This window comes from Osmia lignaria, chromosome 4 (assembly GCF_051020975.1).
Source record: "Osmia lignaria lignaria isolate PbOS001 chromosome 4, iyOsmLign1, whole genome shotgun sequence".
NCBI lineage: Eukaryota > Metazoa > Arthropoda > Insecta > Hymenoptera > Megachilidae > Osmia > Osmia lignaria.
This window is the reverse complement of record NC_135035.1, coordinates 5957964-5979660: the sequence shown is the minus strand read 5'-3', so window position 1 is coordinate 5979660 and position 21697 is coordinate 5957964. Positions and strand designations below refer to the sequence as shown.

Genomic DNA, 21697 nt, shown 5'->3' with positions numbered 1-21697 from the left:
TCAATTTTATCGACAAACGAAGAGATTGAAAGATGTTTCCTCTTATTAAATAGATAAACAGAGACACAGAACGATGGTTGGTTCGGTCGTTCCTTTTTTTTCTCCTTTTTTTGGTTTCTTCATCCGTAACGGTTGTGGATGGCGCGTTTATGCCAGAAATAGCAGGAAATAATGTGTTACTTTGATTTCTTTGTTCGGCTGCGCTCGGTGCACCTTCCTGGAGCCCGAGAACCGTAGATCGATACTTGTTCATTCCACGCATGTAAACACCGGCTCGCGTTTTCCAACGGGCCAATGGTCGTTTTGTTAAACTCTATGCCCGAACTTTTGTCGTAAACTATACGCTTTATGCGCGGATAGAGAGAAAACGCGGCACGCATCTGTACGGGACGATTAGGCGGTGTGCACGGGGTTGGAGAAGATCGAAAGAGAGATGGAGAGGGAGGAAAGAGGAAGAGGAAGCACCGGGAGAGCAGAGGGGAAAAAGAGGAACGTTCGAATGGAAGGATCACGAGAGAAGGGGATAACGAGTTACTAGGGCGAAACGGGGAGAGAGAGAGAGAGAGAGACAGAGGGTAGGAGAGAATGGTAGTGGAAAGAGAAAACGGAGGGTGTGCCGGGGGGTTGCTTTCAATTAGGAGGCAGTAACTCTCCCAGGCATTGTTCATTTCACTCTAGATTTGTATTCCCCGTTTGTTTGTTCCCTTTGCTTTTGCGTTAACCTGAGCAAAAGCATGTATACGCAATCAGTCAGAGCGGAAAAGACGAGCCAGAGAGCCACCAGAGAGGAATCGCGTGATCGTTCCACCCTGCATCATTGTGATTTTTCCCTCCCACTATCTCTCACTGAAAACCCGTTCGCTACCCGTTGTTCCGGGGAAACTGGGACTAAAAATCACCGACAGCGAACACCGATCGAAACGTTAATTACTCTCGGCGAGATCATTTTCTGCAATACCGTTGAACAAGTAAATCAGCGGTACCGCATTTGTGATCGGGGTTCAATGTTCGCGCATCGATTGTTCCGTTCTTCGATCACCGACTTTAATCTTGTGTTTCATTAACCGTTGGACGGTCAACGCAGGACGGAGGGTTAATTATTCTAACGTGGCAGTGCGAACATTCGTTAGTGAACGCTGGCAGAATTTTTCATAGATGACCCTTCCTTGAAAGACATACTTAAAGCGTGAAAGGGTTAACTCGTAGGCAGAGTGCAAATGCGTATAGGGGAGGAAACTAATATACACTTATACGGTATTTTATGCGTTTACAGTAGGCGCCTTGCGAGGGCTGCGAGGCTCGTTACGAAATTCTCGACTAACTTCGTTCGCCACCTTCTCCCTCTATACTTCCTTTCGTCCCATTCAAACTCGCGAGAAGTTTCATTTACGTCCATATGCCGAAATAAACTGAATTTCAACCAATCATTATTCGCGAGCGGAGCCGTAAACGTTTTCGCCCGTTTGTATCGCGTCGAATGAAACCCCGCGACGCACCGTCAAGATTTCTCGTGCGTTGCGATCGCGAACGCAAGGATCGAAGGGATGAACGATCGAAACGAGAGATATCGATCGATTCGCGACGAAACAGTCGGCGTGCAATCGGAATTTGTTATGCGAAACGTCAACGCGCGTGGGTTTTCGGCTGGCACACGTCGTGACGTAAATCGATCCCGCCAACATTATCACCGATGACGTACGCGTTTCTGCGTATCCGCAAACGAGGCAGCTCGTTCGAAGATCCCAGCGATAAAAGTGCTACCAGGTAATTAAACGTTTGTTGACGAACCAACAAAATGTCCATGGTCTTTCGATTCGACTAGAACCCCTTGGAGTATATTTTTGAAAAATAATTAGAGACAGCGATGCTAATTAACCGTGCTCTCGCGACCACGATTCAGACGAACAAAGAGGAAGCAACGACTGTGAAAGTCTAGCGAGCCCGAAGAGTGAAAGCATTTTACGGAAGAATCAATTCTCGCGGTAGCAGCGAAGAAAGTCGAAGAGATTACGGCTCGTTCCGTTCTCCGATTCCGCTGGTCTTTAGCTCCTCGTAGCGGGCCGAGTTTTCAGCCCTGGTTCCTCCTTCGCATCGAAACGCCAAGTTATCAAGGCTAATTTTTTCGCCTTTGTCGCATCCCTCGGTGGCCAGCAGCCGGTTCGTTACTCGTGTTTAGCCGGCACTGTTTTTAATAACCTAATGGCTCTTATACGCGGTACATTATGTCGGTACCGGTCCCTTCCCTGCCCGCCCTTCTTTTTTTTTATCTTCGTGCCTTCGCTCTTTTATTTGCAATTTTTTCGTTGAAACGACAAAAATATCCTTCTACGGCTTACTTGGTTGCTTGCTTGCTCGCGGCATGCAAAACTTTTGTCTACGAGTAAAAAAGGGTGAAAGGAACGTGTGGACGTGGAAAGGGGCTAAAAGAAGGGAGGAAAGATGTAAAGGGGATCGCTTTTTTTTTTTTTTTTCTTCTTCCTTCGAGTCGAACAAAAATCTTTTACGGTTCCACCCTAGGTTGTACTCGTTCGAATGATCGGTCGAGGAAGAAACGATCGCTTAACTCGTCTCATTCTTTCGCTTCTTCCTTTTTTATCGGCTGGAAATTCACCCTGCCTTTAACCGTTGAAAGCGGCGGAACGAAGCTACTGAATATCTCTCTTGGCGTAATTAGCCCCAAGAGGCTAGTCGCGACCGAAAAGCGTCATTGAAACGCTTTAAGGGGTTAGGCCACTAGAATTTTGAAAAAATCGAAAATTTTGGTTTTGCTTAAAAGGTGCCTTATTGTCTTAAAAATGATATGGCAAAAGATTATGGGTGGAAAATATCTCTAAGTACTCGAATTTCGAATTCTGGCGCAGACCCTCCCGGTCTGAAAACTTTAAACGCATTTTTCAAACTGGCCGGACTCATAAATTAAACAGATTATCACCAATCGATTTGAAAATTTAACAGTATATTCGAAACTAAATTCTCTACCGAAGTACGTAGGATTTTTTCATTATATTGCATAGTTCTTTTGTTATAAATAATTTTCTGGCGATTGTTTCTTGAAATTTTATATTTTCTCTTTTTGCAAAAATCAATATATCAAAAAAATCCTACGTAGTTCGGTAGCTGTTCTCATATACAGGGTTTCTCAGCTAAAGGAGGCCACCTAAATATTTCTTTTATTTTTAATAGTACAAGAAATATCTATGGTATAATTTAAATGGTATCGAAGGAGGAATACCGTAGAGGACAAATTTTGTTGTCCGATTATTTTTCATTGTTTTTCAAGGTCATCGTTATTTTTTATCAGGAAAACTTATATTTTTCTTTATTCCATCTTGTAACGGCTGAAAAAATGTATTTAAATTATGCTTAAATTATGACCTCAAGGGTGATTTTCAGTAGGTATCAAAAATATGATAAACTTGTAGGGTAATATTAGAATCACATTTGAACTTACCGTTTATAATGTTAATAAAACTCAAGATTATCCTTAAAAACATAACTTAAGCATATTCAAATGTATTTTTTCAGCCGCCACTAGATGAAATAAAGAAAAATATAAGTTTTCCTTGAAAAAATGTGTCTTCTACGGTATTCCTTCAAATTATACCATAGATATTTTTTGCACCATTAAAAATAAAGGAAATATTTAGGTGGCCTCCTTTAGCCGAGACACCCTGTATAATAAAAAATATTTTGGTTTTTTATCCTAAGTTAAAAAATACAGGAGCTGCTGGTCCGGCCGTTTAACCCTACAAAAAAGAAGCGTAAGCGAAGAAATGCTGCAGAGCCCATATTTTCACTTGAATCACTATACAAAAATTAATTTTTAAAGTTCAGTAGTTGTAAAATAGAGGCATGCTTACAGAATTTTGATTTATTCCATGATTTAAAAAAAAAATTCCGAAAATATGCCTATTTTTTCTTGCTCTAAAGTGGCTTAACCCCTTAATCATTATCGTTCGCGCCGTGATACTTTGGTGCGCCGACGAAATTTCAAGCGATCAGCAATGATTAAGGTTTCATTATCGGATAATGCCCTGACCACGGGGATTATATCGTATCGCGTAAAAGGAATGAAATATTGAACAGGGATTTCCGTGATTCGGTCATCGAAAAGCGACAGATTCCTCTCGTGTAGATAGAATGGTGGATCGAAAACGGCGGTGAAATTCAGCGACGCGAAACGAGGAGAAATCATCGGCCAGAATTATTTTCATTGAAAAGCTTCTGGTCCGAATAACTATACCGCCGCCCCTTCTCGCCGTGAAATAGCCTCGTTCGTTTCAAATTACTTGCCCTATTTTCCTTTGTCTTGTCTCACGTTTTGCGGCTCTCGCCCCCTTTCCCTCCTTGCACCTACCCAGCTTCTCTATGGAGCCTTAATTTAGTAACCGGCCAACTCGAACATTTTCGTCCGACTCTCTAAAATTACCCTCGTAAAATTAACCCCCTTTCGTGACCCCGTTAAATATTAATTCAACCATTGGAAACATTTTTTCCCTACTTTCGATAACGTCACCGCCTGTATCGAACGGAATGCAGTTGGTTTTCTTTCCTGGCTAAGCTTTTCATCGATTCGATCGAAAGAAAGGGGAAAAAGGAAGGAAAAGGCGGAGAGGAAGGTTTTTCCACGGGGTAACGGTGGTTGATTACGATTCAGGGTGCGGGACCGGTGATATTTTACCTCTTTTCGAGACTTTACGATCGGACGTTTTTAATTTCCCCCGTCGCACATGCTTAAAGAAAGGGCCGAGCGAATGCAAATTGTGACAGGAAAATTATGCCCCCCCCCCGTGAAATTAATGTCTCCCCGAGATCGGCTCTTAATACAGCCCCCCGTTTATGCACTTTCTCGCGCCGGCGAACTTTATTCAAAGAGCAAACCTACTACCGGTCAAGCAAATTGAATTCCTGATGAAACCAACGAGCGTTTGCTTTCAGATAGAAGCGATGAAGATGATCGGAACCGTGATTGACTTAATGGATTGCCGTCATCAAACGTCCTTACTGATTTGCGTCATCCTCGTCATCGTGTTTCCGATTCTGGCCGCGACCGATGCCGATAAACGCGAATATGGGAACACGTACGAGAGGAAAACCGAGGGCGATCATGCATTTTCGAAAAGTACGAAGCAATTGAAGCACAGCGACGATAACGGGGACTCGACGGTAAGTAGGCTGGGTCTCGAATGACCCAGTATTGTAGGATGCCGGCGGAAAAATCATGGTTTTTTTCGTCTCGAAGAACCGTCCACTAAAATTCGTCAGGGGGGCTGAAGTAGACGGTCCCTGTCCCAGACGCCTGGGATGTAAAAGCAGACGTTTTTAAAATAAATATTTCTCAGTTAATTTCTAGCGTAATTTTAATTTATTGTCACGAAATGATACATCATTACATGCCATTTTAGGCTATTTATGTATGAAAAATTATGTCACTTAAATGGTGACCATTTTGGTGAATGCAACTTTGCAGTCGCTCCCGGAAGTTCGCTACTACTCTCTTCAACAGTTCTTCGTTTATCATTCCTAGTTGCTGGCGAATGGCATCCTTCAGTTCTCCTAATGTCCGTGGCTTTCCTTCGTAAACGCGTGATTTAAGATAGCCCCATAGAAAAAGATCACACATTGAAAGGTCAGGTGACCGAGGAGACCAAGGAACGTCACCGAATTTTGAAATGAGGCGTGCAAAGTTGCATTCACCAAAACGGTCACCATTTAAGTGACATAATTTTTCATACATAAATAGCCTAAAATGGCATGTAATAATATATCATTTCGTGACAATAAATTAAAATTACGCTAGAAATTAACTGAGAAATATTTATTTTAAAAACATCTGCTTTCCCTGACGCACCCTGTATATCAAGTGATGGAGCACTTGCGAGAAAGGATGGAGTTACACGCGCGACACCTTGCGGCCATCACGGGAAAGAGGCCCAAGCACCGGGGCGCCATAACTCCGCTTATAACCCCCACAGTATCAAATCGTACGAAAATTCCTCGAACAAGAAAGGTGTCCTTCGCGGTGGGCCTCGAACTGCACAAATTGCTTTATGGCGGGGCCATAAAAGGCCCGCACGAAGGTCCTGTACTGTATACCTGGTTTGGAAAGTAGCGCATGCGTGCTGAGGAGCCAGCTAGGCTCCTACGCAGATTACACAATACAACCTTTAACCCGTTCGATTAGCAGTGGGAGCTTTCTTTCAGTTTCGATTAGATAGAAAAAGGTTACGTTAGGTTAGCTTAGGTTAGGTTAGACGTCCCCCAGGGGGTAGCGGGGCGTCTCGTCCTGTCGAAGATTTCCCCACAATGAAAAAAAAAAAAAAAGAAAAGTCAGCAAAAAAGAGGTCCCGGGGCCCTCCATATAGCCCCAGTGCTGGCCACCGTGGGGGTTTTAGCGGGTAAAAATCCCGCACTACCTCCGACCCCTCCCCAGGGGGACTGGGGGTGTCTGAAAGATTTCCCCTACGTAAAAAAAAGCGTCAGCGAAAAAGTACTAATAAAAAAAGGCCTGAATGACTTTAGTCAGTAAAAAATAACTATCTATTTCATATCTGAAAAAAACAATACTCCTGGCAGCCTGGAAGGCCTTAGTCATTGAAAAAATATGAATATTAAATTATTTTTCGGCTCTGCAGAGCTCTGTATGGACCTTCGTGCGGGCCCTTTATGGCCCCCGCCATAAAGTAATTTGTGCAGTTAATGCACCGCCTCTTTCGCGCATCAAGACCAGGTCGATGTCCCGGATTCGAGCCGACAGACGTTTCCTTTCGGACGCGTTTTAATATCTCAAGCATTAATTTCTTTTTGCGGAAAACACACTGTCCCCGTCGCCGCTTTGTCTTCGCGCACCTCTGCTCGTTTTCCCTCCCCTATTCCACCCGTGTCTTTCGTCCTCCTCCACGACGATTCGTCCTTACGCCGGATGACAAAATGACAAAGGAGTGGTCGCCCCGGGCCAGCGATATTACCGTTTCCGTTTCGGAACTATGCGAACCGTCTACACCCCTCTGGGCCGCGTATTACGGCCGAAAACGTCTCGTGATTGATTATGCTCGCCGTACTTTTGGCTCGTATACCAGCACCCTCCGTGGCACGCGATTGATGGAGAGACTGCGAAAGGAATCGCTACCTCGGCAAACGATCGAGATGTCGTTAACGGCTCTTTCAACGATTCCGAATTTCCGGAAAAAGTATAACGAACTTGGCCGAACCTTCTGCATTAACCCCCCCATTATGCACACTATGAAATTTTGTATTATTTACCCTCTATTCACATTTGCTATTCTGAAAAAATCATTCCAAAATTTCTGCCTCGATTCGATCACTTTTCCTCTACAGCGGAAATTCTGGTACATTTCCGTAAATAAAATTACAACGTAATGGTGTTATATACATTTCGTGTAACGACACACGGTCCAATTGCAAACACATTACGACGCACTCGAACACACAGTAGAAGGTTTAACCGCAACAAAGTTACCTCGAGCGTAAATGTTTGAACGACTTCAATAAAACGCATTCATAACACGAACGAAGCCAATATAACGGGAACGCGTGATCCTCGCACGATGCAAATGGAAGAGTAGGATTTACATAACATTCAACAAGTGATCATCGGGGAATATCGCGGTTCATTTAGAGGCGACGACGAGTTGCGCGTACAAGACGGCAGAGATCGTAGCAACGGGGCAATCTCGAAATTCCCGCAACCGTGGAGGAACAATCGCACCGAAAAAAAAAAAAATAGAAAGAAAAGAAAAGGAAGAAAAAATAAACAGGTACAGGGGGTAAAGTACATTAAAGCGGACTTCATTAAGGTCCCCGTGGAAACGCGAACAGCGAGAAAAGAAGAGAAAAAAGCCGGACAAGCGAGAAGTGTGAAAAGGAAAAAACCCAGCGAACCTGAGAGACTTGGCGAGGGGGTGTAAAGGAAGATGGCGAGTGTTTATTTAGTTAAATGCCGCGTGTAATTGGGTGTAAGACTATTTTTGTTCGGCGACGAGGCGACGTCGGTGGTCGCTAGGAAAAGGGCCAACTCTCGTGACGGTAGCGAGCGGAAGGGCGAGGAAGCGAAGGCGAAGGCAACAACCCTCGCGCCCGCTTTCCACGCTCGAGCTTTCCACCCCTTTTTCCGCGTGCTGGCAGCCACCTGATGGCTGGCTGGCTGGATGGCACAAGGGCCCGCCGGGAATGAGATGCAGATTGCCAGAGGCCACTTCACCCGCTAGAGGGAGTGAATTTTTAATAACACCGTACCCGTATCCGCGGTCCCGCGTAGAATCCCATTGTCTTGGCCGTGTCGTACGCGCTGGAAAAAGGACGAACACGGACGCGATGCGTACCGCGGACGAGTATTATTATGGGAGGAGGAATTGTCAGTGACAGGACGAGGCTGAATCTACGGGAAACCACCAGGGTCCTTGTACCATCATCCCGGTACACTGGTTACGCGCTCGTAACGAGTGTTCGCTGCAACTGGAGGTCAAAAGTGACCGACCTCGCGAATTCGTTTCAATCGAGCAATTTAAAAAAAGGGAAAAATCTCAAGTAAATTTGTTAAGTTTGTGTGTACTGGCGCACTGTACCTTTAAATTATATAGCAAATGTTATCTCTGCCTTTTTGTCGTTAATAATTTATTTCGAGTGTTCTGCCTTAACCCTTTGCCGTACAACATCCTGTCATACTCGTAACGCAATTTACAATTCAAATGCGTTAAATCTGGCTGATACTTTTAACATAGTTGAAGTTTGAGTCTATGTATGCATAATATTTCATTTTTCTTTATTTATTTTAAAATTAAAGCAATGAAGTTAGCTATGACTGAAGCAACTACCGAACAAATCATAGGCGAAGAGGTTAAATCTATTGTGTAGTGTTTATATAATTATTTTGTGTCCGAAGGTAGGAAATGGTAGGGAAAGACCGCTGCCAAATGAAAATTAGTGAGAAATGTTGGCGGTCACCGTGCCCTATCTTTTGGTCACGCCTTAGGGAAATCCTAGTCATCCCAGATATCGGTAATCGGGTAGTACATACCGTTTTAAATATTTTGCCTGTCCCTTACTTGTCCCAGATAGCAGAAAGCGTTTATGACACGTTCACTGCTAAAGAACAAAAAATGGGACTAAACGCTTAATTTCAATTAGATGTTGGGGTTTTTCCACGATATAAAATTTAATATGCCGTTGTAATAAAATCTACATCCTAGGAGACACGTCTGGATTGTAAAACTAAATTATGTAGTCTTAATCAAATTCAATGTGTTGTTGTAGGTGAAACACACAGAAGATCATGGCCGAGTTAACAATGAAAATGGCTCGCCATTGAACACCTTTCTGGAAGACGTTCTTAAAGCACAGGATGATTTGAAATGGATAGATCAGGTTGTACACAGCACTGATCACCGGAAACATGAGGACTCGTTCACTGGATCGAACAAGTATCCAGCAACGCCAAATTTCGATGTAACTTCTTCGCACGGAGGTAAGAAAGTGCGCGACAAAAGAAGTTTCCTATGGAAGACAAACAGAAAGAAATCGCGCGATCAAGATCCTTCTGGATCTCCTCAGAGAGTGTATCTTGACAGTGACATGCCTTTTGAAAAAAGTCCGGACTCCGATTATGAGGATACGTCTCAAAATGGGTAAAAATTTTCTGCAGTTAATTGAGATATTGATTTGGTATCGAGGAATCGTAATCGCGATGCTTTTTTTCAGAATAAATGGAAAAGAGACTCCTGAATACAAATCAAGCAAATCTCTGAACGAAAAAGATATGACAGGCGATCAATTGCCAAAAGACTGGTCCAATACGAAGGACATCTGTTCCTTGAACGATTGGTTAAATTCAAACAAGAATTTTAAAACGGAGCAGGATAAACGAGACTACGAATCCGATCAGGGAAATCCCCTTAGTACGTATCATTAATCTCGATTTTATTCCTCGCGTAATTTTCATGATTTATAAAAGAAAATTAAACAGGTCCATTAAAAACGGATTCGCGATTCAACGTGAGAAATCAACGGGACGAGACGAAGAAGGAGGAATCGCCATCTTTGGAGTCGCTTAAAGAGACGATACTGGAATTAAAGAAAAGTTTAAACGAGGATGGCAAGAAGGAGCGCCAAGCGAAAGTAAAGGAGAAAGAAGATGCGAAGGAACGAAATACCCGGGGCAAGAATAAACACAGAAAACACGAAAAGAATACAGGTACTCGCACATTTTTCATTACCCTTTGTAGGAGAGGGGAGAAAAAGGCGTTTCGTCTCGGGATCGTCTGTCAGACTCGTCCAGTAGGGGTGGCAACAGTCGACCCCTACCCCAGACACCTATCACACCACAATTTGGAACTTCTATATATTTGAACTGCATGCCGGGCGACCACTAGCGAGAACACTGATCATTTCGCCGCCATCTAGCGGTCCCCGGCCCGAACTAAAGGCGTCCGAGGGACGAAACCCTCTCCCCCCTCCACTAAACGCCTATACTTCAGCAAATTCTGACAAATGTGACCGCCCTCGGTCACGCGCACAGAAAATCACAAACAAACCCGAGGGTAGCGGAATCACCACCAAATCAATCTAAATCGTAAATCATAAATCATAAACACGTCAGGCGAACAACAGCGCGTCACGCAGGGACGTATTTCACTTCTGAAGTTATAGGAGAGGGGAGAAAAAGGCATTTCGTCTCGGGATCGACTGTCAGACTCGTCCAGTGGGGCTGACAACAGACGATTCCTGTCCCAGACACCTCGAAATTCGAAACTTCGATATATTTGAACTGCATGCCGGGCGACCGCTAGCGAGAACACGGTCACCGATCATCTCGCCGCCGCCTAGCGGTCCCCGGCCCGAACTAAAGGTGTCCGGGGAGACGAAACCGTCTTTTCCCCTGCACTGAACGCCTACACCTTCAAATTTCACACATTCTTTACCTTTTTACAGATTCCAGCGGGTCGGACACTTCGGAACCAGAAACGTCCGATCTAAAAAAGCGTGAACAGGATGGTGATGACGTTAATGAGAAGAAAGCAGATCGAAAATCGTGGAGAAGAAAAAGGACCGAGGATAATAACGAGGATGATAGCCCGAAACTCTTCCACCGCGCGGGGTTTGGGGAGTCGTACCTTGAAGAGGAGACTCTAAAAGAGCTTCATGACCGTAAAAGACGCAGCAAAGGAATCCTGTCAGACGAGAAACATTGTTTGGACGGATCTTGTGATAAAAACAACTCACAAATAGACGAGAAAGATCCGGTGAAAATGTCAAAGCAAACCGATTGCAATGACCTGGATGATTCCAGCAAAAAGGAATCCAATGATTTGCAACCGAACGATGCTTTCCAGCAAAATAGTAAACCAATAAACAATTTCGAAGATACCTCGAATCTCCTTCAGAACAGCAAAAACGTGGATGTAATTGGAAATTACGATCATGGTAATCAGATGGAAAACAAATTGACGAAGGATGAGGCAAAAGGAGATTCTTTGGATATTTTCGGTTCTATGTCGAACGAATTGCACCCTGCTACCGGCAGGACTTTAACTCTGAGCACAGACGACGGTGACAAAGTTGAAGAAGCCAGAATGCAGCAACTGAAAGTTTTCCAACCTGAAGACAACGATCGTGCAAAACCTTTTCAGCAATTACCGCAGGAGAAGAGGTCTCCAAAGGACTCTGACAACGTTAATATCCTTGTCAAATCGGAGAATAAAAATTTAATTAAATTTAGCAACACTGGTGGCAATGAAAATTCAGGGATCAAAGGTGAACAGCCATACATGCTGAACACATTCAACATGAAGAAGAAAGTGTTCGTGGAAAATGAGGACAAACATGGAAAATCAGTGGCCACGGTGTTTAACGTGAAAATCGAGAAGGCACAAGTTGATTCACCTATGAAGAGTAATAATAAACAAGAACGAATGGGAGGAGAAGAGCAAATTCCATTTGCTTCGCCCAATTTGGGGAAGGATAAGGCTAATGAACTTTATGAAAACAAGCATGACTTAACGAATGATATTAATGATATTAATCAAAGGAACATTGATGAAAAAGGAATCAATTTTGTTGAGATTAATAAAGGATCAACAGAGAGCAGCGGGAAAGAAGGAACTCAAAACTGGTATAAGAATAATAATCAGTTAAATATGAACGATCAAAATGTAGTGGGGAAGGATCTGTTTGGAAAGAAAGAGGAAAAATTAAGTGATAATAAAATGAGGAAAGATTCTATTGATAGAACAACTTCAAGTGATATAAGTTCCTCCAATCTTGAAGACAAATCAGTAAATTCCGAAGAGAAGAACAAGAGAAAGTATACTCAGATAGTGATAGTACCCGAGGGGTTGGACGACCGGAAGCTAAATGACATGTATACCCAGAGAAGAATACTCCAATACATGGAATACTCGAATGACGATGTCGAAGAGGCAGACGCGAGTTACAGCGACAAGGAAGAAGATGAAAATCAACGGCAAGCTGGTAAGTAAAAAAATAAGTTAATCATAAATAGATTGCGGAAGTTTATGCAGTGAATATGCAGAATATTGGGTGTACAAATTAATTCGGTGCCTTTTTTTTCTTTAATTAATTATTTATTTTTATCGTTATCAATATCATATTCTCGCGCCATTTTTCAAATTCACAAAAGCGCGGGAAAAGGTCGAATTTAAAATAGTAACTAAGAAGGTGTAATATTAAAGGTACCAAATTAATTTGTACAACTAATGTATGCAGGGTACAATTGATGAATAAGCATTTGCGTAGGGAATAGAAAATTTGTATAATTGTGTTTAAACAATATATTTAACATTATTTGTGCATTACACAAATTATTATAAAAATAATTATTAAGTTTTTTAACATACAGAGCAATGTAACATAGTCATCAAAATTTTTAAATGTTTTTGCAACTATACTATGAAAATTGAACAATTTAATTATTAACTATATTACTATTAAACTATTGTAGTATACACATACACATTGTACATACGTGTATTATTTTATATCTAGGTTTTACGAATAATTGAAACCACAGTTGTTTAACTAAATTGTAGACTTACAATGACAAAAGTTCTAGCAATTACTCGAGCTAATTAGTGAACAAATTTTGTATACGCAAGAAATATAAAGAATATGCAAAATAAGAAACTATATTTTTAAAATCTCTTAATTTTGAAACATATTTCTGCAAAATCTCATTTATTTTTCTAAAACATTTGCGTAAACTTTCGCAGTCTAACCATAAATCTTGATATTTTTTTAGAAAAAAGTAGCGCATCATTGAAAAGAAAAGGCCGAGCCGCCGTGCGCGATAAAGGGAAAGCGAAAGTGAACGTACTGATTAAAGAGAAGCTGGACAAGAGAAAGAAATACGGTCGGGATTCCACGAGGAAAAGGCGTAATCCAGTAAGCGTGATCGAGTATTACGATTACGATAGCGATAACGAGCAACGGGAACACGAGACTGGTGAACAAGAACGACTTAAAACTAATTATGACAAGAACCCTATCGAATCCGATGCGGGACTTGGTAATTTCCCCCATCATCGACAAATCTTACTATACACGTTACACTACACATACTTGTATTAAGATCTATGTATGAAGAAAGTAAAAAAAATTGGTGATCCATTTTTCATTTTCTCGGTTGCAACAGAAAAAGGGCAGATCAAACATTCTTGCCTATCGCCGGCTACGAAGAAAGACGAACAAGAGGAAGAGGTACTGAAGCTGAAGAAACTAAAGAATAAACAGCCGAAACAGGAATTCATCGTACACGACAGTGAATCTGAACCTAAAAACGCGACCGAGAAAACCGGCGAGAAGAAAAGCTTCGAGAGTTTGTCGACAAGTGAAGAAGGTTCCTCTGTTAAGAGGCCCCAGGAACAATCGGGAAGGTTAGATGAAGGTGAAAGGGTTAATGATACTCAGCATCGAAGGGGTTAATTTTAAGACTAATCAGGGTGTATCAACAGGTTAAGTCAATCGATCGCGGAGAGGGAAGATAAATTCTTAGGGGGCGGTTCGAAGGATCCAGTGACGTATATCTTCACTGCGGAAAAGGACTTGGATCCCGAAATGATCGATGATATTTTGGAGGATATTCAGTCAATAGATAGAAAGTATGTTCATTCAGGGATTTATACAAATATTGAAAATACCACTATATAATACCGGTATTACAAAAATCGAGATACCAAAATACCGGTATATTTACCTTTATTTTTCCCGTTTTCCTTTTTCAAAAAACTTTCAACATTTTTCTTAAACAGAAGCTTAAAACGAATGGATTTTATACGTGATGTTATGTTAATTACGTTGGGAAAGTCATAACAAAACCGATAGATACATACATAATACCAAATTAAAAATAATGGTCAATATTTTCATGTTTTCATTCACTTCTTGTACAATTGGAAGTAATTTAAACAATGATTATAAATTGCGAGCAAAAACGAGTTTAATAATTATATTATATTAATGATACAATGTTTCAAACATGCCGATCTGCATAAACTTACTTTAAAAGCAGTTCAGATTAGATTAAAGTTTAATTTACAATGTCATCGAAGAAAAAAATGTTTAAATTTCGATATTTATTTCGGTTTTAGTACTCTAATATTTTCGGTTCTCGTTTATTTCGATACTATAACAGTTTCAATATTTGTCTATTTCCGTAGTCTATCGATTTTGGTATTAAACCGCGGTGAAATGACCGTTTTTCAAATTTCGTTTAGAATTTCCTGCATTCGACGTTATTGTGTCACCATTTAACTTCACGATTTTTCTTAATATTATGTATTCTAAATATGAGAAAATATTTTATTCACTATGTAATTGTTCATAATCTTCACTCTACATTCAGAAATATATCTTTCTTAAAGTCCTTATTTGACCGCCCATGGTAGAAATAGGTATACACGAAGTGTGGGTAGATTTAGTGTTAAAGTCTCTAAATTTAACAGTAGAACTACCGATGTTTGATGTACATTTATTTTTAAGTTAAAAATAATGTTGATTACGAAAGAGATAAAGGATGAAACATAATTTAATATAAACAGCCAATATACATTTCAATAAAAATACCTCGATAAAATTGATAATTTAAAATGAGGAAATGGAAACTAGTCATTTTAACCCCTTTGATAGTTCTAGTGATAATATCCAAATTTCCGAATTTATTTCACAGAAATGAGAAAACGTCTAACTTCGAACCATTGTACGAAGAGTTGAAGAAGATATACGACTGGAACCAGGACGAGTTGCAAAACAAACCGAGGATTAAAGGCGATCACAGAATGTATTACGGGGCCAATGACAAACTAGATCCAACTAATAAGATGTCCGAATCATTGGCAGGTCAAATCGAGGTTCCGGAGACTGAAGGTGTGGCTGAAACGTTTGATAAAATCTTAACACTTTAAGTGCCATTGTAATTAGATCCTCGTGGCACTCAAAGTGTTAATTAACAATCCATTCAAATGAAAATTTCAAATCCATACCACCTCGACTACGATCAACTTCAGCTTCTAGCCCGAACTTATTGCCTCTTTTGCTCGTTTACAATGGATCAGGGAGATCGGTAGCTGGGACGAAAACGTGCTCGACCGAGTCATCCGATCACCCCGAGAGCCGATCGTCGAGCAACGTTTCACAAAATAATTATTTCGCCCTTAAAAGCACGGACGATATGTTTAAAGGCGGCTCGGAGCAAAGTAACAGCACGGAGGTAAAATTACGAGAACCCAGCTCTATCGGCACGGTGGTTGAATGGCGAGGGCAAAAAGTACGAAAGAAAAACACTTAAAGAATAAACCTAAGCATTTCCAATAAATTATTACCCCGACTTACCTTCTTTCGCTCTATAAACCTTGAATCGGCCAGGTGAGCGGAGTGAGTAACGAGCCGGCCCGAGAAAAAGATGCCGGCAGCTGGTCATTAACGGGCCGCGGGCAATATATTGACACAGATTCGCGTTCTCCTTACGAAAATCGTAAATATCTGGAATCACGGTTGCCCCGGGAACGCGTCCAAAATATAGATCGCGAGAAACAGACGGTTATTAGCTCCGGAGACCTGCACGAATCCTTCGTGGAGCCTTTGGACTGGAACGACGATTTCGACGAGGATACGAGGCTGAGATTGAGCCGAAGCTTAAAAACGATCGATCGAGACAATCCCGAATCGTCTAAGGACAAAATCGACCACTTCGGAGCTGACTCGGTTACTAAAGTCGAAGATGGAGAAAAGAGAACGTCGACTTTAATTACCGAGCGGGCTCTGCTGAATGTTTCCACTGAGATTTCGAAAATCCCGGATAGCACGATGAAAACAACATCGAAATTGGAAGATTCTCAGCTTGCTCTTCTGCAGTATCCTCCTTTGGATTTGCTGGAATTATTTAATAAGAATACCAATCGAATGAAAAGGCAAGCTCCGCTGCCTTACGATACGTTTTATGACGATACGAATGAACCGCCAGCTGATTCAGAGAAATTAGATTACTATGGATATCCGAAGAAAGGAGGGAGGATGAACAATCCTGTTCAGTCTTTGATTTCCAAATCGGATGAGGGAATGGAACGGTACGACACGATGGAGGATGAAAATTATGGGAAAGTGGCTAGACGAGCAAGGTCGAAGAAGAAAAAGAAACATAAGAAGAGAAAGAAACAATATTCAGACGAGTTGAAGAAAAGGAAGAAGAAAGATCACACGAAAAAGTCCAAGCATTCTGGTCGTAGAAAGCGAAGACATCCGAAGAAACATTCGAATGCTTCTAAAAAGGACCACGAACATGGTCGGAAACACAAGAAACGAATGTCGAAGACTGCAAATCATCACGGAAATGGCAAAAAGAGCAAAGTCGATGATAAGGGTCATAATAGTCATCAGGAACCTTCTGTAAATGAACGAAAGACGCGTCGAGAGAAAATGTACAGCGAAAATGTAAGTAACAGGAAAATGATTGTTATTGATCCATGAAATACGTGAATGATAGGTAATATATAATACAATTTGAGAAAAGGATCGACGGTCATTTTTTAGGCAATAAACGTGGATAGTGATAGACAGAGAAAAAAGATCTCCTCGCTGTTAACGATCGATAACGTCGAAGATGAATCGCAGATGGACTCGGCTCTTCATGGCGAGCTTGCTGGAAAGATCGTGGAACACATTTTTGATCAGGTACCTTTCTAACAAGGAGAGGGTCCCAAGTGTGACGTTAACTTTTTGATGAGCATTGATGATGCACAATGATAGAGCTTGAAAAACTGAAGCTAATGATACCCGGTTTTGGGCGCAGACGGTTATTAATTTATGAAATATTTAATGTTAAAATTGTTACCCTGCTTATGACCTGAAGTATAGGAAGTCTTCAACCCAATGCGACAATGTTTCTTGTCGCGAGTTCAAATCCCGTTGGACAGATTTTTTCAACATGTTACAATATTTCACTTTTTCCTTTTTTTTTTTTAATAAATATATTTTTTTGCTATTATAATTGAATAATAAATATTTTTGAACAATGTTTTATATTTTTAAACAATTTTATTTAATTATTGCTTTGAATATAAGTTGTACATGGACCGGGATGTTTTTATAAAAAATATTATAACAAAATATTTTTTGTTTGAGACAAAAAACAACCACCTACCAGGAGGCCGACGCCTTACCGGTAACGCTACGATCCTTGTTCAAAAGATTTCCTATACTTCAGATCATAAGCAGGGTAATAACTTTAACATTAAATATCTCATAAACTAATAACATTAGCTTCATTAGCTTCAGTTTTTCAAGCTCTATCATTGTGCAAAAGCTTATCAAAAAGTCAGCGTCACACTTGGGGCCCTCTCCTTGTAAGCTGTTTACTTGATTATCTGAGACGATATCGTTATGTTCTTCTTAAATAATTAGGTTCAAAAGAACGAGGACCTAAAAGTATCCTTAGGACCAGGTCTGTATCAAGAGCACAAAACTCAAGACACAGTATCATCTGACAAGACGTATCGTCAAGCACTCAGCAATGACGAAGTACATTCATCAACATTCTTTTATTTTTTAATAATAAATTACGCTTTAAGGTACTAATATATCGGATGATTTTTATAATTCGACAGATCAATCACACGACAGAATTGTTAAACAAAATTATGCTACTCCTGAATCGATTAATTTTCGACGAAGTGCAGCGAAAAACCTGCGTCTCCTTATCCCCGGATTTAACAGAATTCTTAGATTGGATGCTGGACGTGAATCCAAGACGAAATTCCATAGCACAAGTAATCTATACGATACACGAGTTCCGGCAAACTTTCTGAACATTAAATTCCATTTTAGCTACCATCTTTGCCATTGGTCCACGCGGTGGACGTTCCAACTCATTTTCCAAAGGACAAGTTTCTCTTCGACGGTTCTCCAAGTGACGAAAAGGAAGCTGAATACAGTGAATTACGCGAAAAGCTTCGATTGATCGAGAAGTTGATTAACGAGTACAAAACACTGTCGGAAAAGGAGAAGACGAAGGTTCAGTCGGTTCACGATTACCTGGTGAGTTATTAATAGAGGTGTGCGAGTACTCGATTTATTCGAATATTCGAATTTCGAGTCGAACAATGATCGGTCGGTCGAATTGAATTTGCCGAATTACTCGAAATCGACGAACTGTTTGAAAAAAAAGCGAGCTACTCGAAAAAATCGAACTACCCAAATAATCGAGCTGGAAATTCATCTTCAAGTAAATCGAAATTTTACGATTCCGAGTAATTCGGCAAATTCAAGCGCTCGGCTCGGCTCGAACAATCGAAGCGAGTTCAACTCGGCTTGTAAATTACGAGTACTCGATTTGTTTAAGTACTCGAATTTCGAGTCGAACAATGATCGGTCGGTCGAGCCGAATCGAGCGATTGAATTTCCCGAATTACTCGAAATCGACGAACTGTTTGAAACAAAACCGAGCTACTTGAAAAAATGGAGCTACCCGAATATTCGAGCTGAAAATTCATCTTCAAGTAAATCGAAATTTTACGACGGCTCGAATATTCGAGTAGCTCGCTTTTCTTTCAAACAGTTCGTCGATTCCGAGTAATTCGGCAAATTCAAGCGCTCGGCTCGGCTCGAACAATCAAAGCGAGTTCAACTCGGCTTGTAAATTCCGAGTACTCGCACACCTCTAGTAATTAATACTAACTTCAATGCCGAACTTTCTTTGACTAACGAGGCAAATTATCAGTCGAAGCAGCTGGATTTGTTACTCGAATACGTCGAAGTAAATGAGAAAAAGCGATCGGCGTCTTCGATTGGATCAGCCAAAGGTGGAAGCAAAATGATCGTTCAGTATCAAGGAGGAATGACTAATATTACTAATCATGGTCGTTCGAAGGGGGCAAGTATGGTCTCTTCAGCCGGATTCCTCGCGGATGAGGAATACTTTCCCGAGGGTAAAGTACAAGAAGCTCGGTCTCGTTATTCGCGGCATTCATAGAGATTTGAAAGCTCATGAACATATTTGATGTGCTCCAGACGGGCTGGACTTTTTCCATAAAGGGCGCAGAACAATCCGCAGTCTGGACAAGCATTCGAAAGCTGGTAAGAAGCAGAGAAAACGCGGGAAACGTAAAAAGAAGCATCGTGAACGGCACAAAGGTGGCAACGCTATTGATCAGCCACCACATAAGGACACCTTGCACAATGCCATCGCGTTGCGACAAAAACGCGAATACCTGGACAAAGAGTTTCGGGATTCCTTCGACTCGGAATACGAGGAACCGCTAATTTATAGTTCAATGGACTTTGAGAACGCTGAAACGAAGAAACGCGACGATGAGGCTAAAGAGAACCCCGAAGATGAAAGTGGTAGAAAGTATGTCTTAATTTTTGTATAATGCTGGGTTGCCAACTCGAAATCTTGGGTTTGAAAAAAGCCAAAAATATTTATTTTGTTAAAATTGCAAAAACACCAAAAAGCCACATCATTTTTTCAAAGCCAATGTAATTTAAAAAATGGCAAATTTTTGGAATTTGGCCTAAAAAAAGCAAAGTTGGCAATCCAGGTATAATGATGGAATAACATGTGTCATTACTGCTGAATTTTTATACAAGTACCTTAATTGGAGATGTGGTAGAAAAGAAGTTAACGAATGAGAACATGGAAACCAGCACCAAGATTGAAAGAGACACCTCGACAGCATCGACCAATTTGCAGTTATCAAAAAGTAGTACGTTTGATCAAAAACATCAGAGTAAGTAAATTTAAATAATTCTTCCATTTAATTTCGTTCTATTGACAAGATGATAAATGCATGTTGGTAGCTGACCCAGTGCTGCGGGAGGAAGAGCCGATAACAGGAAAGGATCAACTGGAGGACGAGATAATTCTGCTCAATAAACGACAATCGTGGAAGAAACAGAACGAGGAACAATTGGAGGAGGTCGCATTCGGGGAGGACATGAGGAAGGGATTGGTGGAGAAGGAGCTTTTCGAAAAATTGACTGAAATCGATAAGAAGAAAAATTCAGCAGAGAATGCAAGAACCAAAAGGAAAAATGATGAAAATAATCGAAATGGTAATTACAATTTATCAGACGAGGACAAACTGAGGATGCTCGAAGAGAAGATAAACGTTTATTCAGATAACAGATGATTAAGAATAAAACGAAAAGACAACATAAAGCAAGATTTAAATGAAAAAAAAAAAATAATAATAATAAAACCGTGAAAAATGAATCAATTTCGACGCAGCTAGATATTAATTAATCCTACTTTTATACTAATTGTACGAAATGAAATTTGTAATAAATTTTATTAACGGTACTAACGGAAGTTCCAATCAATTCGCCCGAGTTTAGGTATTGTTCTAATTGTATCTTCCGATCGTTTCACCCTTTCATCGATTCCATTTAATTATCCTGTGCGCCACGTCCGATCGTGTATATAAATAAAGCGATAATTCAAGTAGAACAGTGGTAATTCATAGGTGGAGTAATTGTATTTGCGAGAGAATGGTGCGAGGCTGTGCGTAATATCGCAACGAACCCCGGCTAGGTTCCCGTGGTTGCTTGACAGCGGCCGTCTAAATAATTTCATCAGATACATCGATCGTCGATGAGCTTTATCGTAATTGACACATTCGCTCTATCTGGCGGACAGGCGAGGCCTGTGAAACCTCGTAAATCGTCCTGTCGTTGCGATCAACTCGACGCTCCTCTCGTATGTTTGCACGCGAGTACAACGCCCCTGCTAATCTATGTACGAAAACTGTCGAAAGCCCGGCGATTACCTTCGGCTAATTGCTGTTCACCAACTAAGCGTGCTGTACCAGCCAATAGATTCCGGTGTTAAGTAAACGAGAAGGTTTCCTTTAAAATCGTTAAGCGACTGATCCCGAATTTCAAAGCCTTGGGAAACTACGGGAAAAAAAGTCGAAACTTTCGCGATTCTTTCCAACGATTCCTTAATCTGCCTAGATCGACCGCAACTCCGACGGCAAAACTGATTAAATCTCGCCACGAAGAAGGAGCATATCTCATCGCGGTCTCCCGAACTCGCGGCAAAAGCAGAGAGAAAAAGAAAACAGGGAAACAGGAAAAGAAAACAATAAAAAAAAAAAAATATGCATTTTCTCGTCTCTGCACGAAATATCTGGAAAGTTTTCTCGTAAAGTAAGTCCACGTAGCAGAATTCCCC

At 41.0% G+C, this 21697-nt stretch overlaps 3 protein-coding genes and 1 long non-coding RNA gene across 6 annotated transcripts in view; 3 read left to right on the top strand and 1 right to left on the bottom strand.

Moving 5' to 3' along the window:
• LOC117603346 (uncharacterized) overlaps positions 1-21697 on the bottom strand; it is a 102640-nt gene that overhangs the window by 30089 nt on the left and 50854 nt on the right. The window lies entirely within an intron of this gene.
• On the top strand, positions 1609-9488 carry LOC117603489 (uncharacterized). The gene is made up of 4 exons (XM_034322694.2): positions 1609-1764; positions 4939-5166; positions 9274-9440; positions 9485-9488. Exons 2-4 carry the CDS (start codon positions 4948-4950, stop codon positions 9486-9488), a joined length of 390 nt encoding a protein of 129 aa, XP_034178585.1. The 5' UTR covers positions 1609-1764; positions 4939-4947.
• On the top strand, positions 9509-16754 carry LOC117603490 (uncharacterized). The gene is made up of 11 exons (XM_076688138.1): positions 9509-9644; positions 9718-9914; positions 9983-10210; positions 10948-12486; positions 13274-13540; positions 13667-13907; positions 13986-14132; positions 15200-15396; positions 15585-15796; positions 15895-16646; positions 16694-16754. Exons 1-11 carry the CDS (start codon positions 9592-9594, stop codon positions 16752-16754), a joined length of 3894 nt encoding a protein of 1297 aa, XP_076544253.1. The 5' UTR covers positions 9509-9591.
• LOC117603342 (uncharacterized) lies at positions 16821-20744 on the top strand. Of its 3 annotated transcripts, none has more exons than XM_034322373.2 (9): positions 16821-16959; positions 17039-17199; positions 17929-18045; positions 18132-18293; positions 18352-18561; positions 19244-19451; positions 19534-19873; positions 20113-20252; positions 20323-20744. In XM_034322373.2, the coding sequence occupies exons 2-9, from the start codon at positions 17140-17142 to the stop codon at positions 20652-20654; spliced, it is 1569 nt and encodes a 522-aa protein (XP_034178264.2). In that variant the 5' UTR covers positions 16821-16959; positions 17039-17139; the 3' UTR covers positions 20655-20744. The 3 variants fall into 3 exon arrangements, with proteins under 3 accessions (XP_034178264.2, XP_034178265.2, XP_076544278.1); XM_034322374.2 differs by having other exon boundaries at positions 16825-16959; positions 17059-17199; positions 20332-20744; XM_076688163.1 differs by having other exon boundaries at positions 16825-16959; positions 17059-17199.

What these genes read in the sequence shown, in the direction of transcription:
- LOC117603489 (XM_034322694.2), top strand. Translation starts at nt 4,948, where the DNA reads ATGAAGATGATCGGAACCGTGATTGACTTAATGGATTGCCGTCATCAA. An exon ending in ACGATAACGGGGACTCGACG is followed by an intron (nt 5,167 to 9,273) that starts GTAAGTAGGCTG and finishes GTGTTGTTGTAG; the next exon opens with GTGAAACACACAGAAGATCA.
- LOC117603490 (XM_076688138.1), top strand. Translation starts at nt 9,592, where the DNA reads ATGCCTTTTGAAAAAAGTCCGGACTCCGATTATGAGGATACGTCTCAA. An exon ending in CGAATCCGATGCGGGACTTG is followed by an intron (nt 13,541 to 13,666) that starts GTAATTTCCCCC and finishes CGGTTGCAACAG; the next exon opens with AAAAAGGGCAGATCAAACAT. An exon ending in ATTCAGTCAATAGATAGAAA is followed by an intron (nt 14,133 to 15,199) that starts GTATGTTCATTC and finishes TTTATTTCACAG; the next exon opens with AAATGAGAAAACGTCTAACT.
- LOC117603342 (XM_076688163.1), top strand. Translation starts at nt 16,831, where the DNA reads ATGTCGAAGACTGCAAATCATCACGGAAATGGCAAAAAGAGCAAAGTC. An exon ending in AAGCACTCAGCAATGACGAA is followed by an intron (nt 18,046 to 18,131) that starts GTACATTCATCA and finishes ATAATTCGACAG; the next exon opens with ATCAATCACACGACAGAATT. An exon ending in TGAGGAATACTTTCCCGAGG is followed by an intron (nt 19,452 to 19,533) that starts GTAAAGTACAAG and finishes GATGTGCTCCAG; the next exon opens with ACGGGCTGGACTTTTTCCAT.